This window comes from Pocillopora verrucosa, chromosome 2, assembly GCF_036669915.1.
Source record: "Pocillopora verrucosa isolate sample1 chromosome 2, ASM3666991v2, whole genome shotgun sequence".
Lineage (NCBI taxonomy): Eukaryota > Metazoa > Cnidaria > Anthozoa > Scleractinia > Pocilloporidae > Pocillopora > Pocillopora verrucosa.
In genome coordinates this window covers 6,119,874-6,147,081 of record NC_089313.1, presented here as the reverse complement: position 1 = coordinate 6,147,081, position 27,208 = coordinate 6,119,874, and the positions used below count along the sequence as shown (strand labels likewise).

The following is a 27,208-nucleotide window of genomic DNA, read 5'->3' as shown; positions in this document are numbered from 1 at the left end:
GCATACCCTCAGGCAACAAAATTATGTTATCTCCAAAACCATCCATACTGTTGCTTTTTAAGGACAGGTTTGTTTAATGGAAAACTGAACTGCATCAGGCGGCAAGATCTTAGGATTTACGTGTTTTTTTGTGCTTTTTTTGAAGGAAAGTCACGGTTCACCTGCTCCGATTCCACTTAGCACCTGTGCAAATTAGCTAACAAAATATTTGAGAGCAAAATTCATGGTGCATCACAGCACATGCAGCCAAGCCAGACACTTCTGTTTATAATTATGGCACGTCTTGTGTAGGCGTATCTTTTCACTCACGTATAAACTGACCGCCCTCTTGACTTAGGCGGATATTTAACGGATAATTCACGATACAATTTGAGAGTTTTAGGGCCGTCAGAAAAAAAATTCATTCTTGTTAACTTCCCAGTCATTAGATGCTTTGATGCAGCAGTGGTTAAGTGAAAGATCACTCAAGCGACGCCATCTTTGCTAACTGACTGTACCTAGATTACGCTGAGCCTTTTTCTATTGGCTCTTGTGAAGAGAAGAAAACGTGTCGATTACAAATACAGATTAAATTCGTACTTATTTCTATTTAAGATGAAAGATATTGGCGGTTTCTGTGGTTGACACAAAAGACTTCCGACTACAGGCTAGGTTAAATATAACCTACTTAGCGAGCCGTACCTCTCTTGTCCCGCATCCCCCAACTTTTAAAAAAGCCTTCCTTCTCGGCTCAGAGAGCAAAACAAGGAGGCTTTGTAAAGAGATCACAGGCTTAAAATAGATAAGATCCTGTTCTCCTTTCCCAGAGTCAAATAAGAGCGCAGAAATTTTGTTCCAAGGCATTTAAGTGGAAGGTGGGGGCAGGGGGCGGGAGCCCGGAAGAACAGGTGGCGGGAGAGGACGGGAATCGCAATTTATCTGAGAGCGGGAAAGCAAGAGCAGATAGTAAACATAGGAAGCTTAAGACTGCATTTGGCTACTGATATAAAATAATTTTTGCAGCATGAAGAAGAACTGGAGGTTGTATGATAATGCCAGAAGGTAGAGTTGCAGAGATTTGTTTCACGTGCAAAACAGAAAAACCTGCCGTATCCCACATATTCATGAGTACTCTGTCTACAAGAGACAGTCCTTCTTTTACCCAGCGAGCAAAACAAGGAGGCTTCTTGAAGATATCACAAACTTAAAATAGATATGGTCTTAGTCTCCTTCATCAGAGTCAAAGACGAACGCAGAAATTTTGTTCCAAGACCCCATCAAAATACCAAACATAAGCGCAAAATTTTTGGCAGGCGTTAATAAATGAATGAAACAGAAAAACGGGTCAGGAATTTTTTTTCTGGCAGAACAGTTGCATGATAGTATTTCTTGTTTATTTTCTTCTTTAGCTCTAGTTCTAAAGCAAACTACTTCTCTTTGCCATTATGTCACTCTCTTTGTCACTCTCTTTGTCTTTCTCCATGTTTGTCCATGTCTGCAAGTGAAAATTCTTTGCGGAAATAAAATGAAGGCAATATATCCCAATTGACAATATTGCCTTAATTTGATTCCTGGAACAAATACAAAATTATCAAAGGAACATTGCAAAGACAGCTGAAATCGCAGCGACAGCTGAGAACGAAAACTGTGACGTCATCACCGTACCAAGCCCTTCGCGATGTTAGTTCTCAAAATGGCGGCTTTGTTTAAGCCGAGTACGAGGGAACCAAGGGAAATACAGTTTGAATTTTACGCCAACAACGACCTTTTTAAGATACATAGCCAACTTTAGATTATGTCTAGGGGTCCACCCCATCGGTGAGTAGCAATATTTCTTCCTAGTATCTCATTTTTGAGAAGCAGTGCGCGGTTACTTGTAAGTGTTTTTTTAAACCCTGGTCATTGAACCGCAAACCGATGTCACTTCAACAAATGCATCTACTGTGATGTGTTCGAATAAGGATCTTTGTAGCCTAGCGTTATAAGTAAATTGACTAGAAAAACTCTTTGATGGACAAGATATCCCAAGGTTTGAAGGTAATATGCAAGAACTTGATACAAACATAAAGTACCTTTAAGGTAAAAATGTCTGCTGTTGTTCAAATATATTGTGTTATTGTGTTAAAGATACACTCCTGGTGATGAGAGATCATTCAGAAGATATCAACAAAGATATGGAGAATTTTCCGGGTAACATCCACTGCCATCTTGAAGTAGTGCATGTTCGAATTTAAAAATTCTCTAAAATAAGATGTTCCCCACTTGTTTAACATGTCTGTCGCTGCATCTAAACAGCTGCCCTCACACATTGTTTTTGCTTTTCTAATTGGGTCATTCTATGGTTACATGATGAGAAATATATCAAATCGTTATTTAGTTAAAACAAATTTAAGCTGGCCAAATATGTTTCATGTTTCATTTTTTTTTTAGGTTTTAATCGCACCTGTAGATACTAAAATCAGTGACATATATTACGTTGACGATAGAGTAACAAAAACTTGATCAATATAAATTTTATAATGAAAAGAATAATTTTCTGGTAATTTATATTACATGAGTAGCAAAAGTACAGTTCTTAATTGTTTTAAGCTTATGTTACCCGCCTTCAATGCATGTTTCATGGGGATATTGATAACATGATGTGGATAAACTATACATACAGTGATTGTAGTTGTAATCAGTGCATCAAGGAAGATATTGATTAACAATGTTGCTCTAGCTTAGAATTAACAACATGTTTTATCAGCTAAAAATTCTGTCATTCATTATGTATCTACTAATAGTTACACTGTTTGCATGTATCACTTAAAAACTTGAACTGACATAAAAGAAAAAAACCCTGGTTTCTTCTGCCCTCCAATTATTGATTTCTAGGAATTAGTACAGTTTGTATGGGAGTAAGATACAAACAACCTGCGCACAAATTGTAACCTCTGCTGAAGAAATTTGCATTCATAAATGTAAGGAATTGATTCCATGTTGCAGTGGTTCTGTTCAATAATAGATCACAGATGAAGTCTGTTTTGAATTATTTCTTAATTGATATATATTTTTGCACCAATTATTCAATGAATTAAATAGATAAGACTTCAGATCAAACTCGCTCGCATTTCATTTTAAGTCATATCTTAAGTTTGCTATTTCCAAATTGACATGCAGTCAGTGTACCCATAGCCACTTTCTCATGTAACTTTATTTCATGCACAAGGATCTACCTTTCAGGTACAATAGCTTTATATTATTTGTATTTTTCTTTCCCTTTAATGTCCAATTGCAGATTTCTATCTTACTTTAATTTCCGTTTTATTTTGTAACTTTCATATTGTAACACCATGCCTCGAGTATGATCGCAATGTCGTCGCAAATCATGCAAAATTGTAGCTATCTTTGTTTTTTCAGAATTATTAAATATTACAGGAGTCCTTGTGTTGAATCATGTGTTTGTTTGTATCAAAGTCAAAATGTGGTAAGGACAAAAATGTGGCATGCAAGATGCAAGCATGTCACTTATATTCTTATCACATTTTTACATCTTCTGTGATCTTTTACTTCACAGACTCACCGTAACATGGAACCTATTTGTTTTATATGATGAAAAAAATTGTTATTTGTGATGTCATCTGTGCTTCACTAGATCAATCACAAGAAGCAATCAAAATGCGTGTATTACTCATAAAAATACATGAAAATACATAGATCACAGAAAGTATCAGAAAAACTATCAACAGTAAAATGTCCAAACTTTGCATTTAATCTCAAATAAGAAAGGTCAGTGTACTAACAAGAAAGGTCGAAAGCTAGATCAGATTTTCTTGAAAGAGAGGGAAACCTTTGTTTTCATAAGTGATGGAACAATTCTCATTCTGGTGTTTTTGGAGTTCTTGCAGTTTGACTTTTGTTTGGCAATTACATCTCTTGATTAGAGTGAACACAACTTTATTACAAAAACTTGTTAATCCAAGAATCTGTACATGTATTGAGAACACAACCATAAAGAAAGACACTGTTTTGTATTTTTTAATTAAAGGTTCTTTAAATTTTATGTTTAATCAAAATTTAGATAATAATGGTCACTATGGTGTTGCTACCATTTCTGCATTTATGGAATTGATAAAAAAATTTTGTGAGAACTCAGTTGGCACTTAGGCCCTGATGCATGCAATAACAAGTTTTGTTTCATTTTTATTTTTTGATTTCAGGTGTGCACTCATTGGTTAATTCAAATGAGTTAAATTTAATGATGTAACATGTATTGTCACGTGTAGAAAAAAAAAAGTGAATTTGGGATTTTTGGGTCAAACTGGACTTTTATTGTTCCTTCAGCACTGAAAGTAGTTTTATACGCGATTTTGAGGGCTGTCAGGAAAACCTCAGGACATGTGGTATTATTATCATGACAATGATGCAATAATGATAATAATAGTGTAATTTCACTTAAAGGAATATTTGAAGCTAATTGTGTAAAGTAATTATAACATTTGATCAATAATTTTATAATACCTTGATGCATGTACTTTTAGTATTATCATCATCATTCATATAATTATCATTTGTTGTAATATCATTCTAACCTACAAGTTTAACATTTGAAATTATGAAGATTTCAAACATTTTTGTGTAGTCCCCACATTTCTTTGTAATATTTTTTAAAAAAATCTTTGTGCACAAGATCTAAAGTAAATCTGTTTGACAGAATGTTTTTCCATTAAAATTGAATTATAGATAAGGTCTCTTCATGTTTTAGGTTTGGAAGAGCAGTCTAAAACTTGCTTAAAGATTATATTGCTTAAGTATAAATTTCTCCTTTTGCAAAAGTAGAAATGTATAATTGAACAATCAATCATTTGTCTCAGGATGTAAGAGTGAAACTAATCAATTGTGTATTTCAATCAATATGTTTATTTTTTTTTTGGGCTAACTTTTACATCATGAGACAAATGATGAAATGTTCATTTATCTATAAAACCATGATAAACAACAATACTTCCTCTAACATGTAGAAATGTATTTTTAATAAACCTGTGTTTGGAGTTGTATTAATTTTTGGTTTTCATTTTTTTCGAGGTGTTTTAAACCTATTTAAAATTGTGCAAATTTTTTTTAATGTGCTGTGAATTTTTAATAACCATACATAACAGTTAACTTTAATTATACTGTTCTATACTTTTTCGATGTTGAATACCTTAAAGATTAACTTGTTCCATAAATTCTTGGAAAAATGAACTTTTAAGGTCAACTTACATTGTTCTATGTAATATATAAAATGAGGAAGTTTCTAATTTATATTTTTTTCCGGATGTAAGGTCATCAAGCTACGGTTACTATGGAGGCCCACCATACAAAAGACAGCGCCACCTTAGTGATGAGGACATATGTCCCCCACCTGGGGCAGATTATAGTCATGCTGCCTACTTTGATCCTCCATATGTAAGGCACCAGGTATGAACTTTTTTGCTACATCTGCTTTATAAATTTTGCTGGTAAACAAAGATAGAATCATGCCCATAACTAGTTAAAGAAACATCATTCTTTCTTTTACCCTTAACTCCCAAAAACTCATAAGTAATTCCCCTTACTGTCTCTCATATGTTGTTCAATTCTTTGAACAGTGTATGTTCACTGTTAGTTCATAGAATTTGGTATTGGATCAACTAATAATCACCTAATGGATATTTTTCTATATTCTCATCACCTGTCTGCTTTGTATTGTATTGATATTGTAAGGAGAAATTCTCTCTTAGTCACACAAGGATGTTAAGGGTTCATGAAACAAAATTTGAATTGTTTTTCTCAGGAGGTTGGATTAGGGGACTACAATGACTTTAGTTCAATCAGTGAGAAGGATATGAAAATGGAAAGGTAGGTGTACTGAACTATTTTGACTTATACTTTTAAAGTAGTGTTAACTCTTTAATTCCCAGACCAAATATACAATTCTTATAATGTTAGTTCAGAGAATTTAGTATTGGATCAACTAATTATCCCCAAATTGATATTTTTCTTTATTCTCATCACTTATCTGGTTGATATTGCATTGATATTGTAAGGAGAAATTCTGCCTTGGTCACTCATGGGATTTAAAGGGTTAAAAGAATTCATAAATATAATTAATATATATTGTGTTGTTATTATTAATGAGATTATAATAGAATTGAATTAATTTCCGTGATGCACGCAGTAAATTGTAAGAAGTAGCCATGAAAACCATGATGATCCTATATCGTGAGGCCATTTTGACTTTAGTAGGGAGAAGGGATGGGGCCGTGATTCCTGAACCTGTTGTCACATCTGGGTTGAATTTGTTGTTGGTTCTTGTCCTCACTCTGAGGGTTTTTCTCTAAGTCCTCTGGTTTTCCTCTCTCCACAAAAACCAAGATTCCAATTCAACCTGGAAACAGTGGAAAAGAAGAGCCACCTTGTGAAATGCCCATTGCTAAATCCCACATGTTTTCAAATGAAATTGATACACTCCTTCAGAATTTTTATACCTCAACCATAGATTTTACTTCATGTACGTGCTGTTAGGTTCAAGACAGCTTCAAAATGTTGTACAAGCTGTTGTTTTGTTTTGTGTTTTAAGAAAATTGAATATGCTGTGTATTATGAATTATCCACTTGCATGTAATTTTCAGAGAGGGAATTAAGAAAGAATTTGAAAGATCTGAACTTCATACCAAGAAATGGCAGACTTCTTCAGAAGGCAGTGGGTATTCTACCAGTGCTCCGTCATCACCTCACTCAAGAGTATCCCCAAAGATCTCACCACGCCTTTCTCCTCGAGTTGGACCAAGTACTCCTCCATCTTCAACTTCTCAGCCAACACCAGTATCAATTTCAACTTCTGGACAAGATCAGTCCAAATCACTTTCACCATCATTTTCAGATGAAGCAGCTTCATTTTCAAGGCATCATTCCTTGCAGGTTGTTTGTACAACATCATCATCACTGTCTTCACAAATGTATGGGGCTGCTGTTCATGAAAAAATAAGAGATAGTACTGGAAGACCAGCCCTGATTTCGCCATCTGCAAGTGACCCACAAAAGGTACTTAATTCACTGAATGGGATATAATCTTGTTTGTTATCTCACACAATAAGTGATTATTGAACAAGATGACAGTGTTACTCACATGGCCATGTCTTAGTTAAATGATCTACTAATGGAAATGTTATGTTTCACTTAACAGGATTCGTACCCTGGCCCTACTATTGAAGCTATATCTCCATCAGCACCAGGTATACATGTACTAGCTTCTCATCTTTTTTCCTTTCTTTTGCATGTGATCTGATATGGGGGAGACTTACTCAGCATGTCATCCTTGCAGAGTGTGAATGTTATTGATTCAGAAGTTATTTTGGTAGGTTCTGAAGGCCAAAGTGAGGAAAAGAAAGCAGTTACAGAGGATCCCTCTGATCTGATGTCTAAAGATGAGCTTCTCCAGGGGATGGAGAAGGTGGACAGAGAAATCTCACAGGTGGAACAGCAGATCAACAACCTCAAGAAAAAGCAGGTTAGACTTGTTGATGTAGGTTTGGAAAAAATTCATTTGTCAGCCGCCAACTTTTCCAGTAATCACTGTACAATTTAGTTCCACTTGTTGGATCTTGCTTTCAATTGATGTGACCTTTGTCTGCGATTTGTCCCTTTTCAATGGGCTAGATACATGAATGTCCAATAGGATTGTATTGGTTTTTCTTTGCTTGGCCCTCCCATTAGTCCATCAAACTTGCACTACTATAATCTCAACTAATCAGATTTAAAACTAAAACCAAGCATGACTTGGCCACCCTTGTTTTTCCTGCACTTCAAGTTCTCTTTGGTTCATTAGGGTATTTTCCTTTCTTTTGTTTTGCTATAATGATAACTTTGGTTTTGGTTTAACAACACTCAATCGAAAAGCCCTCTAACACCAAAACCATAACCAGCAGTCAATCAGTTTGAAGGAAAATGTCATAGGAGACCAGTGAAAATAATGCAAGCAACTGCCTCAAGCACAGGGAGAAAAGTGAACAGGTGGTAATTGGCTTTTGTTTTGAACTTGGTTCTTGGAAAGAGTGACACACTCCATTTTCTGCATATAAGCATGCACACAACCCACAATTCTTCCATTTGCTCTGACGAAGGGTTAATGCTCGAAACATCAGCTTTGAAACTCTTTACTATGGCCAATTTACATTATCAACTCAATTGATAATAATAAATTATCCTGTTATACTCTTCCACTAATGCAGCACCACAGTTTCTTTAGACTTACCTCCTTTATTCACAAGTTTTGTTAGCCAACCAGCAAAGTGAAGCAGAACCAATGCATTACAGGATAATTTCAACACTCACTTAAAAATGCTTGCCCTTAATGATTTTATCCCCAATGACCGCTGAGAGTGACTAGCATCTAATTTATGCTCACAATATCACCCCTGAATCAATTCCTAAGGTTGCAAGTATGAAGGGAAAAAATCACCAACTTAAGAAGCTCTTGATTCTTGAACAAATGCTCCTTGACATCACCATAGGAAATGTATAGAGAACTGTTTGGAGAGTTTGCATGGCGATGATAGGATGCAAAAGGGTCGATTACTAATGAATTGAATAAATAAAATTTTAGAAACAACTTGAGGAAGAGGCTTCAAAACAGCCCAGTGAGCCACCCGAGGAAGAGCTACCACCCCCGACACCTAAACCCAAAAGTATTGTACAGAAGATTTATGAGGAAAACCAGGTATGTCATTATAATCAAACTTCAAAGGTTTTCCCTTTATAATTACTGCTTTAACAGATCATATTTCTTGCTCCTTTACACAAGTCCAAACTGATTAAGAAACTTAAGGGAACTAGAAGATTGATTGTACTTTAAATGATATTTTACCAGGAATGATGAAATTGTGTTAGAATGACATGAACATGTAGCAAGAACATCAATGATGTAATGTATAGCCCCTGATGTGCCACTTTTTTTTGGCTTCACCTCATTTTGAGGTCATCCATCATTTATTACTGAACAGAGGCCTAACAACGTTTGTAAGGTCCCTTTGGATAACAGCTGTGTAACTGAATGGGCCACCCTGGCTAAATGAAATCTTTCTTTACCTATACCTAACATGAAATCTATGTGTATAAGTCAATTTCTTGTGGTAGTGATATAACCGCCAATACTCAGAAATAGCCAATAAGTTCATGTGTGAAATACAACTTGGAAAGGAAAATTCTAGATAACTCTCAGAAAGTAGTTAGGTGCTTCTACCGAGTCAAATATGAGACCACGTGTGGTGAGCAAGGGAAATATTAGATGGTTCTTTATTCTCTTGAAGGAATGAGCTCACAATGAAATGAAATTAATAATAATATTTTAACTGTGAATCATATGCAAGTAACAAATTAATTCTCATTGGTAAACTGCTGTTAAAGAAATTGTACAAAAAAAAAGTGACCCAAATATTTTAACAAATTTGATCCACGAGAGAAGTAATAGACAATGTATTGACTCTACAACAGTATCACAAACCATTATTGGTAAGAATTGAATAGTTACATGTGCTTGTAATACTGAATGCCAACACTCAGCTGTGATTTGATCATGCAGTCTGATCATTGCGGCAAGATTAGTTCTGAGAAGGACTTTTGTAGGTAGTAGTGACAGATGTTCAACAACCTTAGTGGAAGTCAATTCTGATGACGACTTCTGCTACTAAGGTTGTCAAAACAGTCCTTCCTCTCAGAACCACTCTCACCTGGATGATTAGACCACACCATCAAATATCACTAGTGAGTTCCAACCATTAACCCTTTAACTCTCATGAGTGACAAAGACAGAATTTCTCCTTACAATATCAATAAAATTTCAACCAGATTAGTAATGAGAATAAAGAAATATGTCAATTTGGGGATAATTAGTTGATTAAATACTAAATTCTCTGAACTAACATTATAAGAATTGTATGGTTGACAGTAAGGAGAATTACAAATTTGATCAGGAGTTAAAGGGTTAACTGTAATCAAGGTTGATTGAAGTGTCATAATTGTCTTATGTACAGAAAAAGGCTGAGACTGCTGAAGCAAGGCTGGCAAAGCTCAGTGTGCCACTTCCAGGAGGAAAGGTATGGAGTATAATCATTTTGAACTACATTGCCACTTCCTATGCTTAAGGTACCCCCAAGATGAAAAAAAGAAAGGTTGTTATCATTTGATTCTAGTTGTATCTCACCATTTATTGCACATTTATTGTAAAATAAATATGATTTTTTTTTAGAGATAAAAGTTGGAAATTTAAACTCTTTAACCTTACCTGATGGATTCTTATTTGATGTTTTTGGTTTTTTTGTAGCCCTTGTACAATCAACCATCTGATCTCCCTTGTTACCATGAGAATCTTAGAAAGTGAGTGACGTACAATGTAGCTAACATGCAACTGTTCCTTTGATTAATTCAGATATTCTGTACACCCCAGTATTCCATTTTTTAAATATCTGCTCTTGATGGTATTGGTTCATATATGATAGTTTTTAGCACTCATTTTGCTGGAAGTATGGTTTGGTGGACATTTGTCCATGTGATCAGCTCCTCGCTTTAAAAGACAAAACTTCCAAGGACTTAATCAGTTTCAAATATTTAAAAGATGCAGTGCACAAAAACTGTAATTTTTCATAGCAAGTGTTTTTCTATGAGTTGTTAAGAGCCAATGTCAAAAGGGTTTGTGTAAGAATGGGGTGCAGTGTTTTTAGAGGTATAGTTGATGAAAAAGAATGCTGTTAAATTTTTGACATACATAGAAGTCTAGTTCATGAAAAAATGTTTACTGTTGCAGAGCCCCAGCTATTAAAGCTAAATTGGTCAAATATTTCCAGCTACGAAAGCAAGCAAAAGAACTCAAGGTAGAGATGACTCACTCTATTCACTGCCTGGTTTAAACAAGTTTTAAAATTGTTTTGTTTCATCCTTATACCTTTTGTGGTTCAAAGTTTCCTTAGTTTAATATATTATTTTTCAACTTGTTTGTGTATTCTCTGTTTCCTTAGCCCTACTCAATTTTATTGTAACCAATTAATTTCATATTCTTTGTTGAAAAGTACAGGGTGACTTAGTTGGGTAATCGTAGACTCTGGACTCTGGGTTTTGGAAGTTTAAAACCCCAAGAAAATTTATAACAAATTTGTTTTTCTTTCAGAATCGTCAACTTTGTAAAGAATACAAGACTTTGAAGCAAGCATGGCTCAAAAAAATTGAGAGAAATGAAAACAATCCAAAAAGAAAGTGAGTGCACAGATCTGCCCATTATGATTACTCTTTACTTGTTAATAACAGTTCTTTGTTTTCCTGAATCAGCCAAAAAAAGTTGGACTGCAATTTTGATGAACCATAATAACTTTCTATCAAATTGAATAATTCATGACACAAGGTTCAGGGTAATTGTTTTTATTAATAATTAATTCCTATTTGCATAATAATATTGTTCTTATTCCATGAAGACAAAAGGAGGCTAAGCTGAGGGAATTTTATGAAAAAGTTTTTCCTGAAATCAGGAAGCAAAGAGAACAGACAGAACGGTTTGCTAGGTGAGTTAGATATATGCTAAGTTTAAACTTGATTTGGTTTTATCATTGAAACAAAACACCCATTTGTTTTTTAGATGATGATTATTATCGTAATTATTGCTATTGTTATTATTAATCTTATTTGATTGCGTCTACTTTTTTAAGTATTAAAATTACAGTGTCTCCCTACAACCCTAAACCCATAACTGATGATGCTAACATAACAAAGTTACTCATATGTGTAATGACAATTACTTAAAAAATGGCAAACACTAACACCATTGTCATGCATAAATTACTCTTCCTAACACAGATGGATAAGGCCCAGTTCAAACATTGTGCTATTGTCGTGTAGAACTCAATAAATCAATCAAGTTTGACATTCCGCACAACTGTAGCTTGACTTTTGAATTCCATATTGCACCAGAATTGGATAGTCCTGAAACTGAGTTGCCCTACCCAACTCAAGCATGATGTCTGAATCAGAGTTGTGCTTCTTCCCTGCCATAGTGAACTTCTTGCACTTAAGTTATGTACAGTGGAAGCATGACATCTGAACAGGGTCTACCTTGCTTTCTTACATCACTGGCTTACATACACAACCTACGTATGCATGCATACTGATATGTAAATCACTCACAGAGCTGGTTCTTTATTTTAAAGAGTATGCAACTTGCAACATCTTTGAAAAACATGCAGTACTTATATTGCCCATAGAAAAAAATTGCAGTTTATTGACAGATCTGTATCCTATCAATTGAATGAATTTATGTTTAGAAAGAAATTGTACAATGCCAATCAGTACTGCCCACCACCTATTTGACTCATAGTCAAACATAAGTCTGCCCCCTTTTTCTGTGACATTCCTGGTGATTTCTTTGGTAATTAAATGATATGAAAATATGTTTGTTACAGAATGGGCTCCAGAAGTAACTGGGGTATTGTGGCCAGAAGTGAAGCTGAATTTAATGAGATTGTAGACAACTTAAATGAGCAGGAGGTAAGGGGAAGGAAAAATGGAAAGAACTATTAATCCTTTTAACTCTCAAGATCTGATTGTTAAATCTCCCCTATAGCTGCTACGTATTTTCTTGTAAATTAGTTACAAGAATTTGGTGTTAGATCAAGATAAAAACGTCTACCTTATGTGTTAGAGTATTCTCATCACCTGTATGCATGATAATGGATGGATATTATCGTGAGAAGTTACATATTGATCACCTTTAGGAGTTAAAAGTTTAAAAACAGCTATCATGGAATGCCTAAGGTTCTTACTTAAAAGAATAAAAGAAATCTGAGGAATGCTTGCATCATAATTAGCTCTCTGATTTTCAAAGCTACTCTACAGACAAGTGTTGTAATTGTTGTTGTTAATGTTTGCATTTTTATCCTTGGTTGAGATTGGATCTGTGTTTGTTTCTAGTCATTATCATATTCAGCAATGGAGGAAAATAAGAGTTTGACCAATTTCTCTCTGTTTAATGGTTTTGTAATTGAGATATTCTTTTTTTGCTGTAAGTTATTATTATATGTTTTGTATGAGAGATGTCTCATTCCTTTTTATCAGGCTAATGAACGTCATATGCGCACTTTGGCTGTTGAACCTCCACCTTTGCTTGACAAAGAGGAGAGACGAGTGAAGTTTATCAACAGAAATGGTTTGTGCTGTACCTTGTATAAAGTAGATACATACAATATACATGTACATCTTTCTATTTCAGGCAGTCGGTCATTAGGCCATGGTGTTGTCGATCTTCAGTTACAGTTTTTACAATTTCAGTCGCAGAGATTGGGTTATTGATATATTATTTATGTAATAGTATAAGGACTGATTGGGGTGAAGTCCAATTCCATATTAGTCCAATTCTAATATTATCAATTAGGTAACATTATTTATTATACATTTGAACATTAATCAGATACAGAACCCTAAGGTGTAGATATTTATTTTATATATAAGCTTATTTTATATATTATCTGTATAAATAAGTATATATCTTTATAGGAGAAATTAAAAAAATTGCTATTAACATACGTTGATTAACAAAATGGGATGACCATGAAGAGGGAGTCGAACAGAAGATGTTGGGAGCTCATGAGAATGACAGTTCACAGACTATTTCCTCCTTCTATAGGCCTCATAAGGGATCCACTTGCAACACTGAATGAAAGGAAACACAAGAACATATGGACTGAGAAAGAGAGGCTGATCTTCAAGGACAAGTAAGTGGCAAGGGCTCTGTGATAACAGTTTTTTTTTAGGGAGACCACGGAAAAAGTACAACAGGGTAATTTTGTATGATCAACTGAGTTGATAGCATAAATTGGCCATTGTTAAGAGTTTTAAAGTTGATATTTCAAGCATTAGCCCTTTGTCAGAGCTCTGACAATGGAATTATGCTCAAAACGTTAGCTTTGAAACTCTTTATGGTGGCCAATTTACATTATCAAGTTGGTTGATAATACTAAATTGCCCTGTTATACTCTGCCACCAATGCAGCACCACAGTTTCTTTGGAAACTAACCCCCTTAATTCAATGAAAAAGTACTTTGATTGATCAAATATTAGCTCTAGGATATAAAAGTGTTGTTTTGATAATAAGGATTCAGATCCTGGCAGAGGTTCTGTGTCAAAATTTGGCACTTTTAGTTTATCAAGATTCATGAAAGAATTTTAATCATCAAAGTATAGAATTAAGTTTCAACTGTCCTACTTACCCTAGCTTTAGGAACTCTTTATGGTGGCCAATTAACATCGTCAACTTGGGTGAAAAAATCAAATTATCAGGTAACACCCCAGTGGAGTTGCACTGCAGTCTCTTTGGAGACTTATTCCCTCTCAACTCAGAATAACATAATTTCCTTTATTCACTTCTTTTCTCTTGTCTTTAAACCGTATGCTTCGTACTATTTTATACTTATGTTATAAAGAAGACTTATGTTCAGTGTTTGCTTTACAGATTTATTCACAATCCCAAGGACTTTGATTTTATTTCTTCATTCCTACCTGGAAAGGTTAGTCAACATCATTATTCATCAGCCATCTTAATTCTGTGTCTACATGTATGAAAAACAAAAGTGAAGTAAAAAGTTGCAATGTTTCTAAGGTTACTAATATATAGATTTAGGCAAGCCTAAAAGCGGAGCTCGCAATTTTTTTTTTCCTGCACGTCTCTTCAACAAAACTAAAGCCCCTACTATGGTGCGTAGTAATATTAATGGATTTTCATTCGCAACTTCTCCGTGTCCGTGTAGAGGACTGATTATAAGATAGTGCCCGTGGTACAGTTGGCCGCGCATGCTAAAAGTAGCACCTTGTACGGTCGGTCTTACGATCGTACGGTCGTACATCCAAATTTTTTCGGCTTGATGGGTTACTACTATATTGTATCATTATGGGGCTACGCTCTGCGAGCTCCGCTATTAATATATGCTGTTGAAAATTCAAGGCTGAAAATTGAGTATGGTTTTTCAGGATTTAACCCTTTGATACCTATGAGTGACTGGCATCTAATTTCTCCTTACATTATCACCCCTGAATCAAACATTAAGGTCAGGAGAATAGAGGAAATGATCATAAACTGAAGAAGTATTGTTTGTTCCACAAATTCTCCTTGTCAGCTACTTGGGAAATGTATAGAGAACAGTATGGAGAATATGCATGGTGACATCAGGTTGTGAAGGGTTAAGTCAGTATATGTTGGAATAGTGCAAAATAAAATTGAATGTTTGATGCATTGTCATGCGTGTTGAGAAGAGTGTGACTTTGCGTGACATTACCTTGCGTTATGCCTTTTTTTGTGAGACAATGAGTGACAGCTGTCAAGTGATTTTATGGATAAAAACCATGCGGTTCGCGCTGTGTTGGTTGTTGGGATTTAGAATTTCTGAATTTCTGTTATTATTTTTTAATAAATCGTTGTGTTGTCATTCTGGTGTTCGTTTATATCTTCGCAACAAGCGGTTATAGTCATTTACTTCTAACGTGTAAAGAGGGAGGGAAGATTCTAACTTTTGTTTGATTACGGCTTACTGTTATGTTAAGTATTTGCCTCACTTAGCAATGCACGTGGAGCACTTCATGATAATTCAATGAAAGTTTTGGTTTCGGCTTATTGCCGAATGTTTATGGTTTGCGTTTCATTAGCATCCAACAGCTTCTAAAAGCTGAAAGTGTGGGGTCTCAGCTTATAGGCAAATAAATGCGATATAAAGTGAGATCCCCTCTGTACTTAATATTTTATATTATTTCCATTTCTAGAGTGTGGGAGACTGTATCCTGTTTTACTATCAGACAAAGAAAAAAGAACATTACAAACAGTTGTCCAGAAGACACAACCTCAAGAAAAGAAGAAGGGACCAAGTATGTAAATGAATTATTGTGCATACACTGAATTAATTGAACTGAAATTAGCTTGTATAATGAAAAAATCACAACTTTAGAACAAAACAAAATACGTTTCTTTAGCATTATCATTGTTAGCCCTTTACACCCAAACATCAATATGCATATTGTCGAAGTCAGACAAGCAAACATAACATCCTTCATACTGCATTCACCTTACAGCTTCCTCGTTGTTTACTCTGAACAAGAACCCGTCACAAGCTAGCTACTTACTATTGACTAAATTTGGCTAAATTTTGCAATACAATCTTAAATAAGAAAGGTTTTAACTTTTTGTTAGATTTATGAATGAGTTTGAGAATGGTTTTAACTTCACAGTTTGGAAATACTCGTGAGGCCACCCCCACGAACAAGTCAAGAGGAGGCATTTCAGAGAGCGGGTAAATGATGATGCTGATTACATTATAAGCAAGTCTTTTCTGAGTCGTGTCTTATTAGACTCCACTATACAGACAAACCAGGTTTAAGATTGCTTACCTGAAAGAATTTTCAGAATGTCTTACCAGCATCATGGTGTGGCTTACGGCGGAATCGTGACTTTCTAGACGGGTTACCTTTCATTGTCTGTCTGAGGGAAAGCTGAAGTTTTATTTTCTATTTTAGTACTAAAGGTGGATTTGAAGGAGATGATGACTTAGGGGAAATCACTGATTCGGCAGAAGAGAGTGAAGAAAACGAGGAACAGCCCGTCGTGACTACCGCCCAAGTGACCACACCCACCCCCTCTGTCAGGCACACAGGAAGGCCAGGTATGAGACTGATTTCCTTGTTTCCTTGTCATGTCTTTTGCAATTAACGCCTTGAACCAGTAGCTTTCAAACAAAACACAGGGGAGCTGGAATGAACAACAAAGAAGAATTGAAAAGCATTGCAATGTGTTCCCCTCAGAGAAGAAATAGCTGCAGATTCTCAGACTGTCTTGTTATTCATGTTACAATCATTTGGTTGTTGTCTTTAGATCATGTGGAGACATCCCGTTGGAGTGAGAAAGAAATAGAGATTGCCTTACAGGGTGAGTTTGCTTTGAGCTTCTGTTGCTGGGGTCACGTGAACAAATTTGACCTATCTCATCGTTGTAAATAGTCTGCAATGCAGGCGTCACATTAGGGCAAGTTAACGTTAAGAAGTGCGTGATGGTTTATTCAACCGGCCATGTTTGATTTGGAGTTAGAGTTGACGGTGGAGAAGGGGGCGGGGAAAAGCGAAATAAATGATTCCAACTCAAGTCAGTTATGCCCATCAATTTTATACCGTGTAGCATGAGTATAATGTTGGTTCAACTTTTGAATTTTTTCCAGATCTTTAATGTGACGTCGATAAACCAAAATCAGTTCTTGCTAGAAGAAAATCCAACAAAATACAATGCCGCAAAAATTAAATTCCGGTAGTCCATTAAAAAAAATAAGCTTCAAGAGATGTAGGGGTGGGTAAGGAGTGGGCTTTTTGTTTAATTTTTTTGGTGTGCCGGTCCTTTTGGGCTGGAAGTCTTTCTATGATGTGTAAGAAAATAACCGGTTGTTGATTTTTGCACAGGTCTGAGAGAGTGCGGGCGCGATTGGGAAGCTATTGCTCGACGGGTTGTAACCAAGACTGGTGCTCAGTGTAAGAACTTTTACTTCAATTACAAGAGAAAACTACGCTTGGAAGATCTTGTCGCCGAACATGAGGCTACTAAGGTGATTATCTAAGCATAGTACAGGGCAAACCCACATTAGTACGTCTTGTGTCCATAACTATGAGATAGCGACTTCGATTATAAAGGATACGCTTTATTTTAGTGGTATAAGTCATGAATACAGAAAATGCTTTTTAACACGGGATTAGCATTTGATCGTGTTGTCCGATCGCTCGAGTGAGAGAAGTCATAAGAAGTACTGTTGTCGGTAACAGTGCCTAATGTTTTGATGTAGCCATCGGTATCCGGTCACCTCGCCCCATGGTCATTTCGCCCCATTCACTTCGCTCCAAATGAAAGTCAGTTCGCTCCATACAAAAGTTTGAAAAAAGAAAAATCTTCAGGGGTGGGCGTGACATCTTAAGGAGGTGCTAATTTTTTTTATGAAATCGATCATTTGTAATTGAATCTTGTTGCTTATATTACAGATGCAACGTGCCCAAGAAGAACAAAGACAGCAACGTGCCCTAGAAGAACGAAGACAGCAACTACAACAACAACAACAACAACAAGACCAGAAGCAGCAGCAACAACAGCAGCAACAACATCAGCAGCCGCAACAGCAACAGCAGCTGCAGCCCTATCCACATCCACAGGAACATCACAAAGACAGTCCCGGCACTTCACAGAGGCGGGAACCAAACCCTAAGCATACCTTAGCACAACAACCATCAGAGAGTCACAGTTCTCATTCATCAGATCCACATAATAAACCAGGCGGTGCTTCCAACAGCAATGTTTCTTCCACAAGCGGTAAAGAGTCCACCTCGGTGATTGTTAGTGCGGTTCACACCGCGGTGGGATCCCCGAAAGAACCTGCAACTACATCTTCAGTAGCGTCGTCTATCTCCAACCTCCAAAGGATAGTCCCTTCTCATTCTCCTCATCTTCCTTTGACAAGCTCAAGCTCCACTCTATTTATGCCCACTCCAGGTGTGATTGCGTCCATTGGTAGAGCCTCGCCTAATGTGGGAACAGGGCAACCAACTCAAGTATATACTCGACACCCGCTTCCCGAATACACGAAGCCCGAGTCTACTCGTTCCTCAAGATCACCACATCCAGAAACCGTATTTCCCGGAATTGTATATCCAAGACCTGAAGGTCCGAGATCCTTACAGTCAGATTTATCGCATTTAAGAGCCCCATATTTGGTTTCACCACGACCAGGTTACGTTCTTTCCGACTCGCGTCCCATTTATCACGGATCTGCTACACCCAAGTCCCTCGGGTACAGTACAAACCCGCCGCACACTGCCACGTTGCACACAGCATCCTCGCCACCTAGCCTTACTTATTCAAATAAAGGGGTGCTGCATCCTGGTTCGTCTCACCCTATAATGTCACACCCTGGCATCTCTCTCACTAGCAAGTCACATGTTAGCAAAGTGTATGGTCAATCCTCGCACCCATCTGAACCTATCCAAACTCCATCAGGCTCTACCGTCTTTGCTCCTTCAGGTGTGATTAACACCCTCGGACTCAGTCGACCTGCGAGTCACTCCCCTGTACCTGCGGTCTCACAAAGTTCCTCTGATGAGAGAGAAAAGTCTCCAAGTCAACCGTTACATTTTCCCGAGCGGTTGGTGGCACAGGATTCATCTGTCAAACCATCTTACTTGTATCAAGGAAGTGCACGTTATGAGCCATCCAGCGGAAGCATTTTGCAAGGTAAGACATTTTTATACTTCTACAAAAAAGAATCAATTGCGGGTCGAAAACAGAAATCTGAGTTCCCACTGGTGATTCTATAGCCAGGTCCTTTGAGTTAGTTAGGTAGGGCATATAGAAGAATCATTCATGTGTACCACTATGCAAAGCTTTTTTGTGATTTTAGTAACGGGTCTTAACCATAAATATATCTTTATGTCTGGGTTAAATGCAGATTGGCATCTTACAACCTTACTTAGGGGGAGGGGGTAAAAAATTTTGGTATGTGTGATTTATATACACAATATCTACAAGCAACCATGTATTATTTTGTTTATCATATAAACACAATAGCCCTTTACTGAGAAGAAAAGCGGACTTCATTAATGAATGAAAACAAATGAGTCGACAATTCCCGAAAAAGCAAACGTAGAGTGCGTTGGCGCTCACTCTTAAGATGGAAAAATGCGTTGAATCATGATTACAAAATCAACAATGATCGTAATTTTCAAGGGGCTATTGTGTTTATATGATAAATAAAATAATACATGGTTACTTGTAGGTATGGAATTTCTCTTCTCGTGTTCAACTCGACATCTCACTCGTGAGCTATCAAGTTAAACACTCGAAGAGAAATTCCATATCTACGCGCACCTATGTATTATTCTCTCTATATTTTTCATATTAGCGTCTGGTGTGAGTCTTCACCCTTTGCACATTCAGATCATGTCTCACCACGAAAAGTTATCGCCATCATTGATCTCCTTTTAGGGAACAATTCTCTTTGTTTTATTTTGTTGTTGTTGTCGTTGAAATTTCTTTTACGAACTTCCATCTAAGTAGTTTGGGGTCTACAAATTAATTGAACTTTTCGTAATTTGGGATGTGTGATAGCTTTGCATGTCTAGACTTGCTCTAGACTACTAACCGCTTTGAGATTCCAGAAAGTAAGCTTTCGAAATTCCCGTCAAATGTGCCAAAATCCAGTGCAGCCATATTTTGCTCTAAAGTTTGTAAAGTCTTAAGAAAGCATTCTAGTTGCTAAGCAGTATTCAAAATGGCGGCGTCCAAAGAGGTTGGGTAATTATTTGGAATGTTGAAATGCGTTACGTAGAATTTGTTTAATTTTTTTTAATTGGCGGTGGTAAATAAACGTTTAGTATTTTAATTGTGCCTTTCCTTCATTGTTTATTTAAATTTCTTGTAGAGGCTAGCTCGGAAGTGGTAAAGAAGAATTCAAGGATCCCTGAAAGTGCGTCATACGTAAGGGATGTTCCTAAACCTGATGTAATTGTCATAGAAGACGATCAAAAAAAGAGGATGGAAGGCTTTCATCGGCTCGACACAGGAGAAGGAAAGCAAGCTTCAAGCATGTTGAGAATGTTAGCATCTGGAGGAAACGGTAAGTTTCACTCTAACTATTTTGGATGCGTGTTACCACCTCTCTCTACTGTTGATAATTGAACCTACCCTACTCCTTCTTGTTCGAAGAATGATTATGCCGCCATTTAGGATACCGTAGACCCTCACGGGTGTCCTTCGCAAAAAAATTGTTAACGCGATATTTGAAGCGTAATGGAAATGTTATGAAATGCACTATCCGGAAAAATTGTTTCGTTTAGCTTTATTTTATTGTTAACCGACAAAGGAACGACGATTTGAAATGGGTGATGTTTCTTTGAGCGAATAAATCGCATATCAAATATAACTGCACAATTAAAATTTCTGCACAATTTCAATCTAGAGAGGTTGTTCTTCAAAACCTTGTGGGGATTTTTCGATATGCTTAGTGGTTGCTTAGCAATTTATCAGTCAAGTGTACTTACTGACGATAAGCATTACGTCAGAGGCCATTGCAGGATGTCCATTTCGAAAACCAGAAATCCTCCACACGCCAATAAAAACGCAGAAGCGTCCTGCGGAGACTCTCAGCAAAATCATATCATGCGAATAACTATCTTACAGTTGCCCGTGACAGACCTTAATTTATTTCACTGGACGGCAAATTCGATTTCAAGTCTTTTTTCTCAACTTAAAAGCGAAGTGCGAGGATCGAAGATTACTCCAACGGGCTTTTATTCTTTTCGCGGTGAGATTCTTTCGCCATTCCGCGACGAATTTCTTTGAATTCTTGCACTCTTCTCCTTTTTATTTTTTGTCATTCACAATCGGGGTTTAAATGCAGAAAGATACCACGAGCAACTGAAATCAGATGTTTACGCAATTGAAATTTAAGGACCACGACGTTTAGCCGCAGAAAACACTTTGTGAGTCATTTATAGTGACAAAGTATTATTGGCTATTCAAACATCGGCGGGCCACAAAGTTCAGTTCTAACGCACGTTTTTCTTATTAATTCGTGTGCGTTTCAATATTTTATAAATTTTTTTCCATTTTAGTTAAAATAGAGATGCATAATTTGGCATGATAAAAAAAATGTCCCAAAAAATTGGCCCTCTAAGGTCTACTTTATCTTTAAGAGAGACGAACGATTTTGCCAGCAGGGACTTCAGTTTGTGCTCCTGAATGGAAGGGTTCCGAAGGTAGAGGTGCCTGGAGAGGAAGGCTTCACTTTAGTGCTGTAACATGTGATTAAATTCCTCAACCTTCTCATCTTTTCTTTAGGGCCAACATCGTCGGGAGATCACGTACCACCAGTGACGGAACCTGTGCGACCACAAAGTCTACCGCTGTCTTCCAGCAACCGCATCATTAGCCACACTGATTTACGATCTCAACAGAGTGCCACTCCACCAAGCAATTTTGTCATGCGCCCTCAAACCCTAAATCCCCCACCGCCTTTGATACAAGTGCCTTCTTCACGAGATAAAAAATATATCACGGCACACGAATTGTCAGCTGAAACGACTCGACCCAGGGAGGGGTTCGCACAAGGCGAAGCCTACCACGATCGTTATCGTAATGTTGGTCAGGAAACCTCTACTCTAAGAGATGTACCAAGACGCGCACACACTCCCGTCGATAATAGAGGCGGTGAAAGGGAGAAACGATCAGTTGTGGTAGAGACCGTTGACTTAACGAGCGAAAGAGAGGTTAGTAGTGCATCACTAGTACGCCCCACAGCGATATCACCCGCAGTTGCTCAAGGTTCATCATCTGCTCGTGCCCATCTGCAAGCCATGGCAAGGTATGCTTTAGCTGAGACAAGTAGTCCAGAAGTGACTGAAAAGATGGGGCATAAGAGAAAAGAAGAAACTTACCTTCCTCCGAGGCATCCTGACGTTAAACTTACCGCTTATGAGAAGAATGAAGCGATACGAAAGTATAAATTGGGTACCGTCTGCTTATCAGCACCACGCGAGGTACCTGTCGGAGGAGAATATTCTAGTCAAGCGTATGGGTTGATGCCAATGCCGGCTCTGCATCAGCCTCTCACCCACACCCACACCCACACCCACACCCACCCGCATCCAGCTGGCACCTCAACACCTCCACCATATGGTTATCCCTTCCACATGGGGCATCCAGTGGGAACTTTGCACCACCACCCAGAACACCGTTTCTTGGTTCCGGTTGGGGTACCTGTGCGTGAATTGCTCCCACATAGTGTGAATGGCGAGGATCTACCCAGTCACGTAAAGCTTAGTGGGGCATTTGCTCATCAATATCCTCAAGGAGCAGCATATTATCCAGCGAGTTTAAGGCCTGTGGTGCCAACATACCAGCCAATGTCTGTTTGTGGTCATCCATATTCTGTACCCTTGGGTGAGGAACGACGCGCTGTTCATCATCCACTTGAAGTGTCTGGCAGACGTCAAAATGAAATATCAGAGCAAGAATTGGCAAACCCTTTTGTTGTTAAACAGCAGAGGCATATGCATGCTCCTGGAATGCCGGAAAAAGTCGTGTCATCTGGTGAACTATCAACATTTCCCCTTTCCAGTCGCTCGCCAAAGGAATCTGCTCCACGTTCACATGCCCTTTCTCCCGAGATGAAACCAAAGACATCCGCTCATACTGAAGAAGAAAAAACTGTTTCGCCACCAACAAGTTCCTACCTATCGAGAATACCATCAAGGCCAGCCTCTGTTTCTGAGATGCGCAATCGAGCTGCTGTTATTCCAGAGCTAGGAGATACTGAGGGAAGCGTTAAAAAATTTCCTGATCCACAACCACTTGTGATTATGCCTACCAGTGAAGACTGTCAAAGGGAGAACAGTGCTAGACTTGCAGAAGAGGAATTTGTTAAAGAAACGAAGGACCTCTCCAAAGAGGACAAAGAGGGATCTATGGTAGAATCTTCACAAATGGCTGCTTTTGCCACTTTGGTTGATGTTGCTGCGGCAGCTAGGAAAGTTGATGTTCCAGTAGCAGAACACTTGCCACAGAAAGAAGCCAGTGATGTACGAGTGTCGCCTCCTGTAAGGCAAGGTGGGCATACAGCAGCGTCACATACAAGAGTGAAATCACCACCAAGTCCCTCCAGAGCGTCACCTGGAGCTTCTACACCCCGGTATGGAATTACTACTGGGCTTGTTCCAAAACCTCCGCCTCTCATGCCCATCACTGGAATGAGACCTTTGCAAGAGGGAAGTAACTCCAGCACCACTCCAATCAGTGTCTCAATTGCAAGTCATGGAACTGGCATGGTATCGCGTAGTCCAAGCAAGCTTACATCACCTCCTGGAGCACGATCAGCAAGGGCTTCTGTGAGTCCCGATGGCCCTCCACCACTGATATCCCACACAGTTATCAGTCCTACTTCAAGTAGTCCGTCACAAGGAATGAGCTCAAAAGGACCACCTCCCTTGATTAAAGGCATTGTCTCACCCGTTGCCATGGATCTGAGAAGTCCAGAAAATGTTGACAATTCAAGGAAGACCACATCCAATCAAGACAGCGTCGTTGCTCTTCAACGTTCAGATCAGGAGCCCGCTCAGTTAGATAGATCATTTATAAGAAGTGTTCAAAATATGGAACCTGACTTTCAACGAAAGGTTGGTCAACATCTTCAGGAATCGCCACAAACCTCGTCACATCAGATTGATGACAAAAGCGCCAAGAGGCCTTCCTCGTTGCCACAGTCAGCTCGGCTGCCCCAAGTAAGAACGATATTTGAAACAATCAATTACGTTGACTCTACTCATGCTGAATTGCGACATCCATCTAGACTTCACATGAATCCATCCCAACCTCCCTTCGTTGGGATGTACAGAGAGGAGGACTTCTCACCAGTAACACGACCATCAAATGAAGTGTTTACAGAGATCACCCAACGAGAAGGCCGTTACGCGGATGAGATGCCAAGATCATGGACAAGGAAGGAAACAGAGAGCGAAGAAAATGTGCAACCACCTCTGCAATCCGATCAGTCATTCTTAAGACAGTACCCAGCAGAAAACGTAGATCAAAGGGGCAAAGAATCCTGGCAAGCAATTTCAAAAAAGTTTCCGTCTCATCAAAAATCACAATCTGTATCGAGCGATGAAGATTCTGCTCCACCACAGCGTGGGCCTTCTACGCACGCACCAATCTCCCATGGGTCTGGTAGCGAGACGGAAGAGGGTGATGAAGGTGACATGGAGACTGAAGATGGGGTGCCTCCAGTACATCCCCGCATATTGGCACTGACGAGGAGGAGTTCCCAGGGTCATTCCCAGTCCCCGTATTACGAACCGAGTGACAGTGAAACTTTATCTGCTGAGGAGTCAGAGAATCTACCCGAGAGTAGTGATGAGATGCTTTTGAGTTCAACAATGACGCCATGTACTCAATCCTATGGTAGCTCCGAGGTTGACAAACCTGGCAATCACGAAAGCTTCTATGATGACAAAAATAAACCTGATACTAACCACACCTCTACTACTTCATCTGTCTGTAACCCCAGTGTGTCAGGAGTCTCCTCGGTTGATGAAGATGTACAAATCGATGAATCAGTATCAGACTGCGACGAAAGACAGGAAAGTGTTGCTCCTGAGGATGTTGTTACAAGTACAAAATCTCTCAGTGAAGAGTTGCTTGACGTTAAAGGTGAGGATTCATCCTCAGATTCCCCAACTGCTTCGAGCTCAGTTGTAGCGGCTGCAAAACATCTCCCAAGCTCAGATCCTGGTGCAGAGGAAGAAGAAACAAATGTTGGTTCAAGTCAAGAGTTTCATGGAGAATCTGATGTATATGAACATGAAAATTGTTATCCTTCACAGAGCTCTCCTTCACCCATTGTGGAAGTTAATTCCCTGGTGGAATTGCCTGAACAGGCATCGAGCGGCATAGACAAGTATAACACTGTAACAGTAGAATGCAGTGAAGATGTCCAAGTGGGTAGCAGTGAAACAGATAGAGGTACAGATGTATCGCAGTTCGAATCGTCAGAACCACAAACCTCGCAAGAAATACCAGATAGTTCAGCTAATCTTGAGAATAGACCTAATAGAGGCAAGGTCTCACCTTCGGAAAAGAATGATAATATTGAAGATGATGGTATTACTATGGTGCCGGATGAAAACGCATTGACCACTGTACAGCCTGGGTTAACGCAACCTAGTGAAGTAACTTCCGTGTTGACTGATGAACAATCTGTATCACCGCCGGAAAGAGGTGAAGGTAACTATGTATGTCAAAGTGCTCCTGAAACAGAAAATAATAACGTCGCGTCCACTTTATCCGACCAAGAAAACGAAGAATATGAATTGAACGAAGAAACAAGGGAAGCAGACGCATTAGAAAACTCTCCTCAAGCTGAACATGGATTTCTGGTGGACCCTGACACTTACAGCTCCCCTTCAGATACCAACCATCCGGAAATCAGTTCGGCAATAGACTGTGTGTCTGATGATAATGAGCAGGTGTCTTACCCGACTTTTGTTGGGGCGTTTGTTCCACTGCCGGGAGAGGTAGCTTCACCGGATGTCAGATCTGGAGGCTCCACTCAAGTTCCTTCTGATGAGGGCTCAGTCTGTGATGAAGTACCAGCTGACAAAGAAGTGGAGAACACAGAGCAGACATTGTTACCAAAAGTAGAGCCATTAAACGTTTTAAGTCCAAACGAAGAAGCTAATCACACGGACGATACACTCTCAGAAGGAGAGATTCCACCCTCACAAGAGAGCAGTCAGTCTGAAGACGAACCTTTGCCTTCAGAAGGCAAACCTTTGGGTAGCAAAGCTACTTCCCTCCTCCACGATGATTCCATCACTACACCTCAGTCCACCAAGCATCCGGAGACAACACCTCAAATGTCCGATTGTGTTCAACTTCCCTCTCATAGCAAGGAATCTGAGGACGATGATCAGTTATCCGAAGGGGAGATCCGGGAGTCCGAGGACGAACCAACCACGGAATCTTACGAAGAGTCATCCTCGTCAAATGCAAATCTGGTCTCTAGCTCAATGTTAGGCAGGGATGGTGACACTTGTTCAGTTCCAGATAGGGTGTCGTCGAGTAAAGAAGCTACCACACGAACCGAGTGTTACATCAATATGATCCCCATTTCTCCTGCGCCACCCGAATCACCCAGTCACCCATCAAGAGGAGACCGCGCATCACCACTTCCACCATGGCCTTTTACCGAAAGTCACCACCCGTCGGTAGTTCCTTTAGCAGCTCGCATGACTTTCCCTTATTCTTCCTTATCACTCAATGTGGGTTCTGCATCTAGCAGTGCTCGTTCTTCGCCGGTACCCCATTCGTTTGCGGCCAATTTGGCCCCAGGCTCGAGCCCTAGCAGCACGTCATTGTTGTCAAGGCCACAGGAACCAGCCCCTCTCCTTTCAGATAGTTATGAACCGTTAAGTGATGATGAAGTTGAGGAGATGGCTGATAATTCAACCATGAGGGATGAACAGGATTTATAGATATGTTACGGGGACACTCAACTTTGTGCCACAATGAAGTGGCCCGATTTTGTTATTTAAAAATTAACAAATAATTATATTATCTCTGAAGTGTTGTTCCCGGAGCCCTGTTTATCGCTGAACTTTTAAATGTTAAAAATACGGTTTTCGTCTCTCT

At 38.7% G+C, this 27,208-nt stretch overlaps 1 protein-coding gene across 2 annotated transcripts; it reads left to right on the top strand.

The window, feature by feature from the left end:
- The first annotated feature begins 1,659 nt into the window (after positions 1-1,659).
- Positions 1,660-27,195, top strand: LOC131773378 (uncharacterized). Of its 2 annotated transcripts, XM_059089364.2 has the most exons (25): positions 1,660-1,797; positions 2,107-2,169; positions 5,283-5,418; positions 5,774-5,838; positions 6,612-7,023; positions 7,166-7,214; positions 7,341-7,489; positions 8,585-8,698; positions 10,011-10,073; positions 10,301-10,353; positions 10,781-10,847; positions 11,141-11,226; positions 11,442-11,528; positions 12,423-12,507; positions 13,075-13,165; positions 13,643-13,730; positions 14,468-14,522; positions 15,769-15,870; positions 16,231-16,292; positions 16,516-16,661; positions 16,871-16,924; positions 17,446-17,588; positions 18,016-19,258; positions 20,445-20,639; positions 21,863-27,195. In XM_059089364.2, the coding sequence occupies exons 1-25, from the start codon at positions 1,775-1,777 to the stop codon at positions 27,049-27,051; spliced, it is 8,820 nt and encodes a 2,939-aa protein (XP_058945347.2). In that variant the 5' UTR covers positions 1,660-1,774; the 3' UTR covers positions 27,052-27,195. The 2 variants fall into 2 exon arrangements, with proteins under 2 accessions (XP_058945347.2, XP_058945354.2); XM_059089371.2 differs by lacking the exon at positions 2,107-2,169 and having other exon boundaries at positions 1,677-1,797.
- Positions 27,196-27,208: the final 13 nt, after the last annotated feature.